Here is an 18533-nt window from a genome sequence, read left to right as displayed (position 1 = left end):
GCAAACGGTCCTTGGGTCCCCGGGGTCACCTCGTCCAGCCTCACGGAGAACAGGCAGAGCCAGGGAGTTTGCATTTCTCTCGGGGGGGTCTCTAACCAAGGCCAGCCAGGGGCAGTGAGGCTGCCAAGGTTGCAGGCAGGAGCTCCCGGGTACTGGGCTAAAGCCAGGACTTGACTGCAATGTCCTTCATCTCCTCCGCCACTCTGCCTCCTCCCTCCCATCTGGTCTCTCCCAGGGGCACTTTGTGAGCCCAGCACTTGGCTAAGTGTCGGCTTCTGAGAGAGCCCACCCTAAAGCGGACCCTGTTCTCCCAAACCAGCCTCTCGTGTTTCACCCAAAAGAATCTGGAATCAAAAATGGATACTCCTATCTAGATGATAGAGGAGGCAAACTTGAATCCCTCCCCCAGGCTTTATGGGAAGAATGGTAGCGGCATGTGTGTGTTCTGTTCTCTGCAGAGTTGTAGGCACCTGCCCTGAGGATGAGGATAAACCAAGTTTTCAGCAATGCAGATTCAGGACCAGGTGGGGGCAAAGTCCAGGAAATCAGCATAGCCACTCATTGAATGTCTACAGAGTTCCACGTCCCCTGCAAAGTGCACACGCGCATCTACTCATTTTACCCTCACGATTGACCTCAGAAGTCCGTACAATAATAGTCCCACTGGGAAGGTGGGGAAACTGAGGCATGGAGCATGTCAGTAGCTGACATGATCGTACAGGTAATAAGTGGCTCCACCCACTTCAGACAAAAGAATTCCCCAAGGTTGAGGGAGTTTCCAAGCCCCACTTCATACCTTCTGAATAACTAGAGACTGCTGTCTAGGAGCAGATCCCGGCCTCTCACCCCTCACCACCAAAAACCTGCCATTGGACATAGATGGGACTTCCTGGAAGTGTGAATAAGACCCGGACGGGTGCCTTGGTTCCAGGGGAGCAAAAAGCGGACTGGTTTCCTGCTCCTTGCCTCTCGCTCTTGCCCGGCACTCCTGGGGCAGGCAGGGCTGGGGCTGAAGGTGGGACCGTCACTCACTGTTGCTCTGGGAACAAAGCACGCCTGACATTGCCCGGGGAGCCTAGCGGAAGCTCCACTGGAACTAGACAAGCTTTCAGTCCCATTTATCACAGTGTCTGCCGTTCCCGTTTCAAGGCAGATGAGGCAATAATAAATTTGCAAAGAAAGTTAATCTGCGTCCAAAGCATTTTAGTAAATTAAAAGCGGGGGGTGGCTGGAAGGAGGATATATTGGTTCTTGCCAACTTCTATTTGACTTACTGTCTCCTTAATAAGTCCTCTTTGGTCTTGTGTTTTTGGATGGAATAATCAGTTGGTTAATCATTTTCCGGAAGCAGGAAAATGCACTTTAGCTAATGCAGTTCCCTTTCTCTTAAAAAGGCATCGCAAGTCATAACCCCACTTACCAGCCAGGAGAGCCTTTCCCACCATCTGTCTTCCTTTATTTCCCCAGAAAACCCCAGCATCCTCCCTCCCACCCTTCTCCAACCTCGTGCCTTTCATCTGAAAAAAAAAAAAAGCAAGTTCCCTATTTTGGTCACTTCCCAGCATTTCCTTTCAGGAAGGGAAAGGTGCTCAAGCCTCCACGAGCAACTGGCTAGGACTAGGCTCTTGGGCACTGCGCATCAGGTTTGTTATTTTTATTTATGTGTCAGCCGACAATGGTGGCCCTTGTCTCTCTCAAGGATTGTCCTTCCCAATAGCTCCACGCTCCAGCATCCTGCGGAGATAAACACACTATTAGGAACCCTCACAAAGGCCCCGAGATAATTGCAAAGGGACAGTCGCCGAAAATGAAGCGCCAGCCCTGAACCCTCCTCCACGCCCCATCAGTTAACACCATTAAAGCTGTCAGTGTGTCAGCCTACTGGAGGTATTTGTGAAATCAATACACACTCCCGCACACGGGTGGCAGCGGTATTGTCCGCCGGAGAGGAGAGGCTCAATGGAAAATAAAATTAATAAAATTTATAAGCAGATTGTCATGGAGAACAGAGAGGTCCCCTGCCATCTACTGTCTTGCTCAGTTGTGGCAGGAGAAAAACCACGGCAGGGAGGTGGAAAGAAAGCTGTGCCTTAGCCGGGGCTCCTTCGACTCAGGGCAGGGCTGTGGGTATTTACAACAAGAAAACAGGGAGCAGAAATCCAGTGGCTGCCCCGCGCAAGCGCGGGATTTTGTCTGTGTGACCGCTTTTGTGGGAGATTTCCCAGAGCTCTGCCAGATTCTTCGGCTTAAATATTGCTTTCCTCTCTTCATCCCACCATACGGCAAACCAGAACCTTTGTGCAATTGTTGGTGTTCCTTCTGGATGGAGGGGGAGCCTTAAACTCAAAGGGTCAGTGCGTTGCTGGGATGTGTGCCCCTTCTCATAGCTTCTGAGCATGGTTGGAGCGGGCAATTCTAACCCTCTCTCCTGTTTGCCCCTCCTGCCTGGCTTTTGATCATCAGCCATTTGCCAGGAGTGTGGCCTGAGCCGATTCCCAAAGCGGCCGGAGATAGCAGCCAGGCCAGGGTGGGTACTGGGCAGGGGCTTGCTGTCCGGGAGACCTGCCTTTGCTTGGCAGAAAAGACTGGGCCCGTGGTGGCTGCCGGGGCCCTGGGTGCGGCCCAGATGCCTGGTGGAAATTGCATTAGTCAGATGACAGGACCTGGGCCCCTTTCTCCAGGAGGCTGATGGAGACCAGAGGCGTGGCCTCGGTGACACTGCCCGACCTTTGCTGTCATCGTGGGCTTTGTTCAGCGCCCCGACCCCAGGCTGGAGCCCCGCTCATTGAATCAGGCCCTGCCTGGGGAGCCTGCAGCCAGGCCGCTCGTGCATCTCAATTTGCTTGCATCAGTGGCAGACAGAGGACACTGGATTTGCCGTGGGGAGCACCCTGCTCTCCAGCCCCCGAAGCCACCAGGATTCAGATCTGGCCCCGACCCAACCCTAAGCCTTGGCTCGGAGCCCAGCAGTGGCCCCAGGCAGTCCCAGAGTCCTGAGTTTCTACCAGCCGCCGGAGTGTGGCAGCTCCCCTCAGCAGGTGAGAGAGGGAAGATGGACCCTCTCCTCGGCTGTCTAGTTTCCTTCCTGCCGCCTGGCAAAATGTTAACTCAGAAGGCCCAGGTTTTGGTGGAGGATGGTGGGCTGACCTCTCTTTCCAGCTGTGTTTGGAACCATCCAGAGCTCTTGGTGAGGTGTCTGTGGGAATCAGCACGGGAGTGTCCCTTGGTGCACTCAGACTCCAGGACAACTTGGCTCTTAATGTGTGTTTGCCCTGTGACCCAGCGCCTTCTCCTTAGAGGACTTCATGCCAAGGAACGGTGTCCCCAAGCTGTGTGGGCAGGGAAATTCATCCCAGCGCTTTCTAAAGTAGCAAATTAATTAGCTAATTAATTAATACCCATCTACAGAGCCATCTATACAATTGGATGATATACAGGCATTAAAAATGTTGGCATAGATGTCCTGTTAGTGACATGAACAGATGTTCTCAATATAATAAGTGAAAAAAGAGGTTATAACAGACTATATGCTATGAGATCGTATCGGTGAAATTTATAAAATTACTCCTAATTGGTAACAGTGGTTATGTCCGGGTAGGTAATTTTTTTGCCTTAATAGCTAAAGGTTTTTATGTTCTTTTCAAAATAATGGAGGTATATATCTATAACTATAGATATACACATGTGTCTGTATATATGATTGATATATGTAACTATAGATATATACATATATATGATTGATTTCTCACTGAGATCCCAAGCAGCTTGAGGTATGAATGAAAACAGTGTAGGCGTTTGGCCTGGCAAGGAAATATAAATAAATAAAACTGGAAAACGAAACGGAAAAGATTTCATGGGTCTTAGGAAAGGGCCTTGAGACTTCGGGGATTCTTCAAGGGCACCCTGGCCGAACATTTGGGCTTGAGCCAACCTTCTGAAAGCAACACATTAGCACTGCTTAATGTTTGATGGGGTGCCAGTGGGACCCCCATTTTGGATGGTTTTGAGGCAGTGCCATTTGAATTCCTCATGCCTGTCACTAAGATGACCCAGGAGGTCCCCCCAGTGCTCTCTGGGGCTCTAGAATAAACGGAGAAAGTCATTCCCCATCAGGTAATCTGGATGGCCAGGCTCCGCTCCAATCCCAGATGACAAAGGCAGAGGGTCCCTGAGAGATGGAGTGGTGGGACCTCTGCAGCAGCGGAGGGACGCCGTGCGGGAGGAGGGGCAGGGGTCATCTCTGGGAGGTGGCAAAACAGAGAATTAGGTGCCGTGTGCGCAGCACAGAACCCAACGTCTGGGCTCGTGGAGGTGCGAGACCACCCACGGAGCCCGCCCTGGAGGCGAGCTGCCCCTGCCTGGTAACCATTTCAGCAAAGGCCAGCTCTAGAGGAACAATGTGAGGGCTTGGAGCAGCCTGGGGCCTGAGACTGCACAGGCCCACAAACAGCCTCCGAGGGGTTTTGTTATCATAATGAGATGCAGATCAAGCCGGGCCTGGGTGGTTAACTCGGTTTGCCTCTTGTCTTCTTGTGTAGAGATCTCAGCGAAAACCAGATCCTGGGGATCCCGAGGAAGGCGTTCCGTGGCATCGCCGACGTCAAGAACCTGTAAGTAATGTTTTTGTTGCTTTGCTGCAGAAGTGGCTCTCTGGCCAGAGCAGGGGTGAGGGACGAGCAGGGGTGGGGGACAGGACACGAAGGCGGGACCCTGTGCTGATGCCGCCGCGGCCAGGCTCCTGGGAGACAGACAGCGATGTGCTTCCGTGGTTTCCAGGACACACACCTCCAAAGCCATGGCAGCTCCACACGGTCCTGTTCTTCCCTGGATATTCGTCTCCAAGTACGAGCATCAGCATCCCAGACCTGGGTCGGAGACTATAGCTCTGGGGCCCGGGACTTGGCTCTGCTTCTCCCGGTGCCATTACCTGCTGCAGAGCTGGCATCAAAGCTGGGGGGGGGGGGGTGCCGATGCAAATGAGAAAATAGTTTAAATACTTACTGCGGAGCACATAGTACATGTTCAATAAATGGGAGGAGGAGGAGGATCATGATGGTGAAGGTCTCACTGCTATTAGTAGAATCTGTGAGAGAGCCCAGGGACTTGGTCCCAGGATCCTGGGGAAACATAGACAGATCCAAATCGCTAGGCACTTGGATTTTTTTTTTTTAATTTGAAATCATTATTGATTCCCAGGAAGTGTGACAAAATGGTAGACAGGTCCATGTTTCACCCAATTCTCTCCCAGTGGGACGTCTTTCATAATATAGTATAATATCAAAACAAGGAGGCCGATACGGGCATATTCCTCCAACCTTATCCTTCAGATTCCACAGTTCTGTGTGCTTGCATGTGTGCATGTGTGTGTGTGAGTGTGCGCATGCGCACGCGTGTGCCCAGCTCTCTGTAACCTCCTCCCACGCCTGCCGATTCCCGTGTCCGTCGCTGCAGTCTGCTCAGGACTGTTCCATCGCTGGGTTTTGAGCTGGCCAGGTAACCTTTGTCGTTTGTAATTCCCACCACATTTTTGATTCCCAAGAAGGCAATTAAATCTCACAGGGGTTCTCAATAGTGTCTGGAGTTTGGGGGGTTATTGTTGTGGTTTTCCTGTAACATCTTAAACCTCCCAACAACCTCAGGAGCTAAAAGACTGAAGGTGGTCACTCAGGAGCCCCTCTCAAGCCCTCCTTCTCCAGGCCACGCGGACGTGTGTTCCTCAAGGGCCTGGATGGACAGTAGCCATCTCTTTGGTTTATGCCCAGGGTCAGCGTGTGGCTGTGGGGGCAGAGGGGAATAGAGTAAACTCGCTGTTTAAAGGAAGAATTCACCAATAAGACTAAAGACGGGTGGCTTCCTTTACAGCTCTGATCAGTTCAGTCGGCACACATTTGCTGGCCCGAACCTGTAAGTCCCAGAAGCATAATTCACATGACCAGGTGGCTTACGGTAAAAGTGGGGGCAGGAAACCTGGGCATGCAAGAGAGTGCTCTGTGACTTAGCCCACACGGAACGCGGCTGTGCGTGGTAAAGGGCTGTCAGAGCTCAGAGGAGGGAAATAGTTTCAGGCAGTGTTGCCTGAAGGTCAGCATCCCGGCCTGGGGGTCTGACAGGTCTGTGTCTGATTCCCAGCTGTTCTGTGTATCAGCTGCGTCTGTGACCATTAGTGCATTACGTGACACTTCTGAGCCTGGATTTCCTCCGCTGTAAGATGAGGATAAGAATTCTCCTTAACCATCTAGGGTTTTGTGAAGGTTCATAAAATAGTGCATATGAATAACTTAGTACTCTGCTTGGCACGGGGAAGTTATTTATTTAGAAAGTTCTAGCTACTGTTCCGGCTGTATTCCTTTGTTGTTGTTATCATTGTAAAGACTTTGCGCTGTGAATTCCAATCATTGTTCAGCGTAAACAAAGCAAATAGTGTGGCAAGCTGTGGATGCAAACTTGTGTAAGGTGTGTTTCAGGGACACGGGCAGAGCCACCTCGTGGGAGAGGCGGCGGTTATGAGACAGCATAGGAGATGATACGGTCAGAGAGAACAGAGGAAGCCAGGGGGTAACGAGGCCTGCCTGCAGGGTTCGTGAACTTGAGATGCAGATGCTACGCATGATGCTGGCTTCTGGCCTGGGGAAGGTCTTGATGAAACCATGCCTGTGGAAGAGAAGCCTAAGGCAGCAGGAGGCAGACAAAGGAAAGGCTGGGCTGGAGATGAGGCTGTGGGTCAGCCTGAGGGGGCAGGGCTCGCACTCGGGAGGGAGCCATCGGAAGTGAAAGGAGGGACCCATGGGCACCAGCTCAACAGAACTGGTCAAACCATGAGCTATGGGATCCAGAGGAAAAAAGTGGAAAATGATGTGTTCCAAGCTCTGACAGTGCAGAGGATGGTGGCAGGTTCTCATAGTCATTCACCCACGCAGACCGCAAAATCTTTTTTGAGCCTGTTAAATGCCAGTCCTGGGGGAGAGCAAAGAAAGTAAAATACATAGATCCGTGAGCTCTGCCTTCTTGGAGCTTCCCGGCCGTGGAGACGGAAAGGTCAGGAGGAAGAACATGAGCTGGGTGTGAAGTGATAGCAAGTCTTCCGTGGACAACGTGAATGGAACATCCCCTGTTTGTTCAGAAACCGGTGACTGACATGCCTTTGGGTTCCTGACAGTCAACGACTTTGGTCTGTGGGCCACAGCCATGTCTGCAGGCCTCAGCTTTCATCATGGGCTCAATAAGAGGGAGTTCAACTAAACTTAGAGCCTTAAGAGAAAGGGTCATGTGGATAATTAGAGCTGTAGGACTGGAGCTGAGGTGCAGGTTCAAGGAGGGGAACCTCAGGGTGCAGGCGATGATGGAAGTTATACATTTACATTTGCATCTGTACATATAAACTAGGAGACATTTTACAGACATTAAGTTTGTATAAAACCTGTTAAGGAAACATTTCTAGTAGACCTCAGGCACCCATGTGTAGATTGTGAGTGACGAGTGTGAAATTCTCAGTCTCAGGAATGTCCATCCCCATCATCATTATCATCAGTTTGAGGACCACCTCCCAGGCCCAGGCCTTCTCCGTCACCTGTGTGAGCTGGGGCTGCACCCCTAAGTGACACAGGAGTAGAAGATAAATCACCGGACCACCGGGTTGTGAAATGGCTGTAACCGGGCCTCTCATGGTGCCCTGTGCTTCATCAAGAGGAGAATATCAAGGATTTTCTGCTTTTTTTAACTTTGTCATTTTGACATGGATTTTCTTTGCTTGCTATGACATTCCCCTTCAAGAAGAAGCGTCTGTGATATCCCCCATTTCCCAGATGATAAAATTAAGTTTCCATCAGCGTGCGCAATTTGGTGAAAGTCAGCAGACACAACTGGGCCTCGGCCGCCCCCCACCACCGAGCCTGCCCTCGGTAACACATCCAGCCATCTTTCCGTAGACACGTCTGTGCACACAGACTCCTCCTGACTCAGCCATGCGAGCAGCAGGAAGAGGGAAAAGTAACCAAGGAGGCTGCTAGCAAGCTAGCAGAGGCCTCATTCACAGAGGCAAGTAGGCAAGCCTGCAGCTTTGATCGGAAAAGAAGGACGCAGGTAGGTGGTCTGGGAACCGTGGGGGAACTCAGAGCCTCCTGTGTCACGCTGCTGTTGAAGGGACTTGGCGCCCTCCCCTGCCAGGCAGCGGAAGGAGGCCCCTAATTGCTTCCTGCTCCGCCAGAGAAGAGAGAGAGAGGAATTAGCTGGGGATACCACTCTAGGTGAGGGCTCAGAGCGAATTTTATGGGCTGGTCCCACTCCGCGGCCTGTCTGCAAGAGTCACTGAGAGACTGACCTGTGGACAGAGCCCCATGCGGCACACCAGGATCGCATGCCGTACGTCCCCGCTGTGCTAAGTCCCGGACAGAGACGCAGCACGAGACCGTGAGAGGAGAGAGCGGGGGAGAGAGGGGGCAAGAGGCGGAGAGCGTAATCAGAGACACAGAGAGATCGGAAAAAAGGAAACTAATGGGGAACAAGAGAGAGCTGACAAGCCACAATCCCACAAAGCATAATGAGAAAAAGACACAAACCCGTATAGATTGTTTTTTTTTTTTAATGTCCCTTTGCCCTGTCTTCCTCAGCAGTCATGTTTTCCTCTGTTTTTCAGTTTCTATTTGCGAGGACTCTGTAGGACATGCATTCCAGAAGGGAAAATCAATAACCCCTGTCTCAGCCAGCTCGCAGAATTTGGAATTGACGGTTTCAAAACAAAGCCGGGCGGGCGGCCTTTGTGTTCTCTAGTTAGTCTGAGTTGCTGCGCTGCCCTCCTGCTTCCTGAGATTAATGAGGGCTGTCTCCGCCCCAGTGAGCAGGCGGGAATCTTCTGTGAGGGTGACGGAGGTGGGGGGAAGGGCCCAGAGCACCGTGTTCGTTAGTTAGCATCTCGGCTAATCACCATCATTTGTTCTGTCGCTGTACCTGGAACAGAGTGCATGCAAGGCGTTATGTGGTCTGGGTCCTCTCTCACTGGTGTCCTGCTTCTCATGCTCCATTTCGCCCCTTGAAACCCCCCCCCCCAGCTCCTTCCTGCCTCAGGGCCTTTGCACCTGCTGTTTCCTTTGCTGGGATATGCTAAGCCCTCAGATCTCACTCTGCGCAGTTGGCTCTTCTGATCCTTCAGATGTCAGCTCAGGTGTCACCTCCTCAGAGTGGCCTTCCAGGACCATTTAAAGCGGCTCCCAGCACCCACTGCCCCTCCTCTCCATCCCGTTACCCAGTTACATTCCAGAACAACCATGGGTACACAGGGACCCTGCCTGTCTCAATCGCTGTGGAATCCCCAGTGCCCAGATGGCTCATGGCAGAGAGCAAGGTGGACTAAAGATACATCGAAGGAATGTTTTCGTCTGTTCATCCCGCAGGTGTTCGCAATTGGCCTGTTACATACAAGAAATCACACACAGTTGTTAAAATGTTTGATATGAAAATAATATTGTAGACAGAATAAGACACCATCCCTGCACTCAGAGGACTCACAGACAGCCATCGGGCCACTGCAGGAGAGGGGCAGGACTCTGCCGGAGGTAGGGACAAAGACGTGGGCAAGCCCAGAGACGGGCCTGATTCTGGCTTCACTCACGAAGTGACATGGGGCTGGGTCTTGAGGGGTGAGGAGGAGCTTTTCCAGAGGAACGGCATCCCGGGCAGAAGCAGCAGCCCGTGAGGAATCACCGACCTGTGCAAAGGCACAGAGGTGTGTGAAGGAGTCCACACTTGCCAGAGGTTCGTGACCGGAGCTCAGTGAGCACGAGGGGCAATCATGCCGTTTGTTCAGAGACGACGGGGACCTGCATCAGGCAGGCGACGCGGAGCGGTGAGCGTCGGACTGCAGACCTGCGGAGAGAGCCGGTGGGGGCTGAGTGGCAGAGTGAATGGAGCGCCTGTCCCCAGCGCTCCCCGGGCAGAGGCGGCGGCAGCCTTCCGTGCAGGGCGTCTCTGTGGGTGCCCACGGGAACAGTGCCCGCCGCTCGCATTGAGGGCGACACTGCCTCTCGGGAGAGGGGTTTGGGAAAAGTCTGCTCACAGAAGGCGAGCAGATGCTGATCTAGCGCCTTCCTGGGTGCAGCAGGCTTCCCAGCCTTCCCTCCTTTGCATTCCTGGCTGCGTGTGTCAGGCTCCACAGGGCTGCTGGCGGAAGTTGGACCGGACCCCAGTCTGCTGAGCGCCTCCCGAATCAGCCACCTACAGAGAGGGATGGAGTCAGCCTGCCTGCCTCTCCTCCCTTCTCCCTGTCTCCCCCCTCCCCGTTTCCCTCCCCTCTTCCTTCTGCCTCCGCTCTTCCATTTCTCTGTTCCTCCTGCCACACGTCATCGAGCCCTGACCCTCGCCAGGCCTGAAGCAAGTCCTAGAAATAAAAAAATGAGTAAGACCCAGTCCCTGCTCCTGAGAAATTTCATGGACGGAGGGAGGCAAACAGAAGCACAAGGAGCGAGTGTCGTCTGGAGCGTGATCTTCTAGAGCGTTCTCTTCCACCTGGCCCAGGGCCAGCCACGCGGATGCTCAGTGAGCACGGGTGAGTTTGCTCAGCTGAAATGACAGAACGGGCAGAAGAAACTGGTGAATTAGACTTGGCTTGCCTGGAGAAGGTATGAGACAGTGCTGTCATCCAACGGCAAGGAGAGGCTGGTGGTCGATGCCCCGCCCCAGAAGCTGTGCCTAGAACTGGAAGTTGTACAGGTGACAGGGGGAACCCTTTCCCGCGCAGGTGCGCCATTCCATAGGCCATGTGAGAGGTGCCCCGCCGGGCTTTGGGTATTCCTTACAGCACTCCACTGTCTGCTCAGCTGTCCTTCCCCTTCAATAGCCTGCAAGCTATGCAGAGACAGAGGTCAAGTCTGTCCTGTTCACTGTTTCATTGACAAGAGTCAGTCCTAAGCCTGGGACACAGTAGTCACTCAAAAGCCAATGACTAAATGAATAAATGGATGACTTTCCCAACACAGAGACTCCAGCAGCCAAAGCATAAATGAAGGAACATGACTATGTCCAGGAACATCTCTGCAAATGCAACGTAGCGGGAAGCAGCCCAGAGAAGCCTTAAAAAAATTTTTTTTCAGGATAGTGGAGACCGTTAGTCTAGCGCCAGCACTGAAATTTATTATCTGGGACATTTTTGTTTGTGGACAAGAATCTTTCTTTAAGTTATCACAGATACTCAACCCCTTTGAGCACTAAATCCACAGCAAGCAAGGGACTTAAATATGTAAAATAGAACCTCCATTTTTCCTGCACCCTTACAAGAAGGTGCAGTGATTCAGGGCCCCTCCAAGTTGGGCTTAGCAGTCTTTAGAGACACCCACCATTGGACTGGGCTTTTGCCGGGACGTTTTAAACTCCAGAGAGAAGTGAAAAGAGCTGAGGAAGAGGGGAGAGGACTCTGAGACTCTCGTAACTGTTGATGTTCTGACTTTTTGTCTCATTGGAGTCAGTTCAGTGTAGTGATTATAAAAGTATGAGTCAGAATTGGTGTTTTGGTATCACAGTCCTTCACAAGAGCTTAGAGTTATTCCATTTTCCTGACTCTTAACAACATGAATCTTCTTCTTCCTCCTTTGAGAGAAGGCGAGTGACACCCATGAGTTTCAAGTGCCAGGGAGCAGATCAGGAAGCGACCCTGAGCACCTCCAGCTCCTGCCCCCCTGCCCCTCCCCCAGCCGGAGGTTTGAGCATTAAATTCCTTCTCATTCAGAGAACACCTGCGACTCAAAGAACCTGCCCAGGCCTGGAGCTGCATCTGAACTTGGGCATCAACCCTGAGGACGTCTAGATCATTGCTGAGCACTGGGCTCCCGAAGTCCAACCCTGGTTCTTACTGCCTATGTGATAAGCGATTACATAACTTTCGTAGCCTCAGCTTCCCTGTATAGGAAGGGGAAGTACTGTCACCCTCCTTGGGATGTCGTGATGAAGATTAATGGTAACTATTACTGTTGCTGCTTTTATTCCATCTGTGAGGATTAATTTGGCTCAGGTTATGACGCCTAATGGACTGAATCGTTCCTTCCTGGACAAATACGTGCCCAAAGACAAAGGTGATGTGTGCAGCGTCCTGGCTCCCAGGCAACCCGAACTCCTACGTTTATTTCACTTCAACGCACCTTCGCTTCTTTCTTCCAGTGGGGCTTCCTGCTCCGGGTCGTGGCTTGTAATAGGCCAGGTACAAAACCGGTTGGGGACAAAGAGAGTGTGCTTTCCCCACCCCGTTCCCACCCCTCCTCCTGTTCCCATCAGGACACAGAGAGCCCCAAAGAGCCCAGGAGTCCTGGGCTTAGTCACAGCTCTGCCATTCACTGCTGCCTGCTCTGGGGAAGACTGAATATCATGCCCCTTCCCAAAGATGTCCACACCCTCATCCCGGAACATACAACTGTGTACCCCGCGTGGCAAAAGAGACTTCGCAGGTAGGATTAAATTAAGACTCATGAGATGGATAGGCTATCCTGTATTATTCAAGTGGACTCAATGTAATCGGAGAGCCTTTACGAGAAAGAAGACCTGCTGGAAGCAGGGGTGGGAAGACCATGAGATGCAGGGAATTAGGGCAAAACCTGTCCCAGAAAAGGCAGGGAACAGGTGTCCCCGCGAGCTCCTGAGAGTAGCACCGGCCTTCTCACACCTTGCCGTTAGCCCGGGGACACTGATCTAGGACGGGAGACGTCCAGACCCTAAGAAAATACATTCTTACTGTTGTAAGCCACTCCATTTGTGGTCCTTTGTTACAGCAGCAATAAGAAACAGATACTAACACCGCCCTCAGGCTGCCCCTGGACCTCTGTTAAAATGCATCATTGATGTGCTATCCTCAGTCGATTTCAATCTGTGTTGAAGAAGGACCCACAAAGGGAAAGTTACTTTTCAACAAAGAGCTAGTTTTAAATTGCCTCAGTCAGACAATAGGGCTCACCATGATATTTCTGCATAACAAAGAGTCTTATTTGCAAACAAGCAAGGCTCCCAACATCAAGGGGCTAGATAATTAATCTTTCAGGCCCCTTCACATGGAAAAGTGTGAAGATTCTTTGAGACCATCTTCCGTTAGGGAGGAACTCGGCTTTGTCACTGAGACCAACTCAGCAGCAGAATCAAGAAGCGAGGGCCAGATGGGGGGTGGCAGACACCAGATCCGCTCTCCTGGAGGCTGGACACCTGGGGTGAGGATCTAGACTGGACCCACCTTCTTTCGGAGGAAAGGAAAAGAGCACTTTGGCTGTTGGCCGGGAGATATTTTCCGGAGTGGAGCGGAGGGCCCCTGAGCTCTTTGGGACGTCCTCGGGGCTGGTGAGACATGTCTGCAGCAGCTGCGAGCTTGGCAGGAGCTTTGCGCTCCCTCCCTGCTTGCGGTTTGGGAAGGAGCGTTCTTAAGGACTCGAAGGGAAGGGCTTGGTCAGAAAACGTCTGCTAGGTGGATGGAGAAGCCGTGGGTGCAGGGTGCAGGACAGTGGTTTGCAGCACTGGCGTTTCACAGCGCCCTTCCGTATCAGCACTGATGGATCCATGCGTCGGGCCCACCACGCCCCACGCGTTCAGCTCTGTAAGCGGGCGGTGTGTAACAATGTGTCTGTAGACCACCAGCTCTTCTGGGCCCTTGTCCACATTCTCTTTTAAAGCTCTGTCTCCCCAGTCCCCAGGCCAAGTGCATGAACCTAAATTACTTCCTAATGCCAGCGATCAGTTCTCAGCTTCTGTGTCTGCAGGGAAAGCTACCTAGCCAAGCAAATGAGTACCCACTGGGTAAGGTGTGGCTACGCAGCTCATACTCCAGCAGCAGGTCCAAGATTTCATAGCTGATGAGCATTTTATTGGGGACGTTTGCACTGTTTTATTCTGCTCTTAGAGTAGTGCCATTTCTGGACTCAGGGATGGGGTGTGTGTTCTAAGATCCCTCTAACGCCCACAGTGTAACCTGGACTGCTCATATCCATCCCCCACCGCTCACCCCCACAAAGAATACTAGCCTCAAACAGACATTCTTAGTAGGCCAAACAATCTTATAGAGCCCTGACCATGTACCAGACACGGTTCTTATTCGTGTCTACCTATTGTCTCATTTAATCCTCATGGCAGCCAGTTTACAGATGCTAAAACTGAGGGGCAGAGAAGTGATTGACCCAGGGTCCCATGCTAATAATCAGCAGAGCTGGGACTTGAACCCAGAGAGTTTGCATCTAGAGCCTGTGACCTCTGTGTAGTGCTGCCTAAGCTTAGAAAAGCATTTAATGAAAATAAAAAACCGTGGACAAAATCCCACCTCCAGACAGGTTTTATTTCCTCTTTACAGGGAGTTTCAAAACTCAGTAAATTTTACTTGGAAAAATCTGAATTTCCGGCCTCTCTGGGAAAAAGAATATCAGATGTGTTACCACTGGATGCTCAGTCCTGCGTGGCAACATCACACCAGAGCGGAGTCTCTGCATTCCCCTCAGGGGTGGCGTGTCCTCTCCTGCCCCCAGCAGGCCTGCTTCACGGGCCCACAAGCTTCCGGAGGGTCCCAGGCTGTACAGAGTCATCTTAAAGGAAGAGTCACCCTAGAGATGGCGCCGGACTCCAGCACGGTAGCTGGGGTGCCGTCTTTGCGCTGTGCGCCTCCTCCCTGAGCCTTCATTTCCTTTTCGATAAAATGAGCACGAGTGACCATTAACTAAGCCATGAATTTTCATGTGGATGTTAAATGAGATGACACGTGGAAAGGGCTTAAGATAGAGTGTGGCACCAAGTAGGTGCTCAATAAATATTAATATCCTGCGCCCCCTCCTAACACCCCCTTCCCCCTTCATGGATGCAGACAGACTCTCTCCACTTGTACTCTTGGCATATGGGGTTAGCGAGGGAGGCTCTGGGCTCTGTTGGCTTTTCCGGGGGATTCTCTCCGGTCCAGTATATTGGCGATCAACCCTTCATTGACGGGTTCTATGCTCATATGAGCGAGTTGACAGATGACACTGGACTCGGCCTGAGTGCTATTTAGCAAGGACCGGAAAGTGGTGGGAACAGTGCCTAAGGAGCCATCGCTGCCAGCCAGTTCCCACAGATGCACATAGGCAGGCCCAGCTTTAACAACTTCTCCCGTCTTTCTAGAAGAAGCAACTTTAGACTTCTATGTGAACTCATCTGATTTTGAAATGTTGGCGTCTAGCTCAAAATCTTTTTAAACACCGCGTATGCACGCGCACAGCTAAATCCCCGCCCCCGATGGGTCAGAGTCTAGCCCAGGCAGCAGGCTTAGGAGGTGCCTCCCACTCCCCACAGCGGAACCCACAGCGGAGCAGAAGGGGATGGACGGGTCTGGTGGTTTCTCCCAGAGCCCTGTGTGTCAATAATCTGATCCTTGCTGATGTGTTGGCAGGAGTTGCTCATGTTTCACTGTGATTCCCTAAGCCAGTGGAAATCCACCCCTGTCTCCAAAGGCCCCGAAAGAGTGCCTCTAATGGTGGCCATCGAGATGGCTAGAAAGAGACAAATCTGGGGACAGCTACACCTGAAACTGCATTACATCATGCTAAGTGGGCTAAACAGAGCACTCACACTGGACCTGAACTTAACATTTCAATTACATCCCATAGTGTTTTAAGGGCAAACACTCTGTCAGGAATCGGGTTTGCTCCATTCACAGATGGTGGCCATGACCTGTTCCCAAAGTGGGTGACTTTGTCATGCTTCTTTCAACATCATACCCCAGCGGTCCTCTTCATTGAAACGTCCCAGAGCCTCCAAATCCCAAAGGACGGACACATTCTTTAGCTTGGCTCATGGTTATTTGTTTAGACAGCTCGATCTGCGTGTATGGGGTAAACCCTCTGTGCGCCTCCGCTGTCCCCGGCATCATCTCCATCCGGTCACTAATGGCCTGTTCTCTGAAAACCAGCCAGAGTCCAGAGCTCACATGTCCTGCAGTCAGTCCCCTTCCTTCTCCTGTCCCTGGCCCACCCGAGCATTTCTCTCCCTTTGCTTCGGAAGGTCGTAATTGTCAAAGTGATAATTGCATTATTTTATTATAGCCAAGTGCGGGGGTTTCCAAAAGGTGATTTGAAGACCACCTGCTTCTAAATCTCCTCGACCTTATGAAGAATACAGATTCCTGAGACCTGTTAGTGACGGAATGAGTCATGATTTCTGGCCAAGGCCCAGGAATTTGCATTTTAGCCTGACCCCCAGCGGATTCTGTGACGTTTGGGAACCACTAGCATGCTGAGTAAGGACTTGGCATTGAGTGAGGGGGGTCTGGTTTGAGTCCCATCCTCCTCACTGGTCTTGAGCAAGTTGCTAACTTCTCCAAGCTTGTTTTTATTTTTATTTCTTCATGGGAACTAAAGGTAGTACCTAAATTAGATAATGCTTGTAGCACTGAGCACTGCAAATGTTAATTATTATTATAATCTCACCTAATTGTTGTAACAAGCCGACAGAGTAGCTGGGATTCCTCTGTTAAAGGTAAGAAATTGAAACTCAGCAACATTAGGTTGTTTGCCAAGACCACACAGCAAAGCCGAAATTTGAACCGAGGACGTTAATCTGACTCAAACTGTTAACTATTCTTAAAACAACAGTAGGAAATCAATCTAGAATTAAAATGAGAGTCCGGAGGCCTGGAGGATGCCAAACCCAGCCAGGTGTGCCAGGCAGGTGTCTGGCGATCCCACTGGGCTTTCCCTGCCGCCTCTGGGGCCAAGCGGGCTGTGGTCGCCTCTCACAGGGACTGCTTTTGTGCCTCTGGGCCCAAGCCTTTGTTGTTCTTAATGTGTCAACCCCTTGGAATGTTGTCCGTGGGCTGGAGGGCCTCCTCCAGAGTGGAGCCCAGGAACAAAGCTTCCCTTTCAGCAACTCGGGGGCTTTTGTTTCCACAAACAGTGCAGGGTGGAGGACCTCTGGTTTTCCTTGGAGCCTTTTGGGGGTTCCTCCCTGGGAGCGCCCTACAAGCCGTGACCCCAGGGAGGGCCGTCAGCCCGAAGCCAGTTTAATCCACACATTTTGTAGGGAGAAGGACAAAGGCATCTTGAACAAAAGAGGCCGAGGGAGGCCCCCAGGGCTTCCCGAACCGGGCTGCTCTGCCCGGGTGGTGCTTCCTGCCCCCAAGGCTGGGCCGGGCTGGAAGGCAACACCCACTGTGTGCGAGGAACAAGACAGCCTTGGAGGCCGTAAATTCATCTATTAAGAATGTAGCCCATGTACCATTAAGATTGTTTTTAAAAATCAGATTATCAAACCATATGTTCCAATTCATTAAAAAAGTAAAATGAAAAAAGTACATTTAAAAATACGCATGTGTAATTCATGCGTGGGAAATAAAGTCCAAAACTCCTAGCAAAGGTTAACTGTAAGTGGTAGGGATTTAGGTGATTTTAATTTTTTAAATCAATTTTATCGAGGTATTCTCTGCCTACTGTAAAATGCACCCATTTTAATTTTACAGTTCGGTGTGTTTTGACAGCAGGTAGTCATATAGCCACCACCCAAAGCATGACTTTTATCTCTCTAGTCAGTCCCCTGTCCCCCGCCTCGATCCTGGCAGCCCCCAGGCTGCTTTCTGTCACCGTAGTTTTGCCTGTAGACCTAGTTCATATAAAGGGTCTTACACGGCATGTTGTCTTCACAGCGTAATATTTTGAAATTCACCTTATGTTGTATTTTTCGGTAATTTGTTCCTTTTGATTGTATGAATACATTACAACACGTGTATCCATTCCCCTATTGATAGGCATTTCAGGTGTTTCCAAATTTTGATTATTATGAATAAAACTGCTATGGACATTCACCTACATTTTCATTTCTCTTGGGTAAATACCTCAGAGTGATCTTCTTTTATTTCATCTGTTTTCCAACAGTTCTGCAATGAACATACATTACTTAATGACAAGAAGTACCAGAGGAGGAACACCTGTCCTATAGCCCTTTGTTTAGAAAGCTGGCATAAGCTGGGAAAGAAAGCCTTGATCAATAGACTTTGGCCACGGCTGTTCTCATTCCGCAGCAGTGCCTCCAACTTTTCTCATAAAATTAGATGTGATTAGAGATTTCCTTTCTTGAGTGCTCAGTAAGAATTTATAGGACTCTGAATTGGCAAGGATGTGGGGCATCTTTTACCCTGATAACGGGGATGTCACTTTGTATAACACCTTTATCAAGTAATCTGGCCACAGCTATGAAAGTTGAAAACGAACAGCCCTCCCCCGTATGGCTCAGTTGTTGGACGTCATCCGGCATAGCAAAAGGTCACTGGTTCGATTCCCGGTCAGGGCATGTACCTGGGTTGCAGGTTTGGTCCCCAGTCAGTGTACATGCCAGAGGCAACTGATTGATGTTTCTCTCACACATCAATGTTTCTCTCCCTCTCTTTCTTCCTTCCTTACTATCTCTCTAATAGGAAATAAGAAATAAAATCTTTAAAAATTGAAAATAGACATACTCCTTCATCCACCCATTGGACTGTTATAAATTAACAGAGTGAGGCAAAAGTATATGTACAGTTGTGAGTATGTAAAACACCAAGTTTATTTTTGTATTATTATGTATTA

General features: G+C 50.8%; 1 protein-coding gene across 1 annotated transcript in view; it reads left to right on the top strand.

Annotated features, from left to right (window-relative positions):
• Window positions 1-18533, top strand: part of SLIT3 (slit guidance ligand 3) — a 519220-nt gene that overhangs the window by 348740 nt on the left and 151947 nt on the right. Inside the window, exon 5 of the mRNA XM_090288559.1 lies at window positions 4539-4610. Coding sequence (XP_090144685.1) covers window positions 4539-4610 — 72 coding nt within the window. The remainder of the gene's footprint in view (window positions 1-4538; window positions 4611-18533) is intronic.

This window comes from Furipterus horrens, unplaced genomic scaffold (genome assembly GCF_987537825.1).
Source record: "Furipterus horrens unplaced genomic scaffold, mFurHor1.1.pri manual_scaffold_10, whole genome shotgun sequence".
In the NCBI taxonomy this organism is placed as follows: domain Eukaryota; kingdom Metazoa; phylum Chordata; class Mammalia; order Chiroptera; family Furipteridae; genus Furipterus; species Furipterus horrens.
This window is presented reverse-complemented; position numbering and strand designations above follow the sequence as displayed.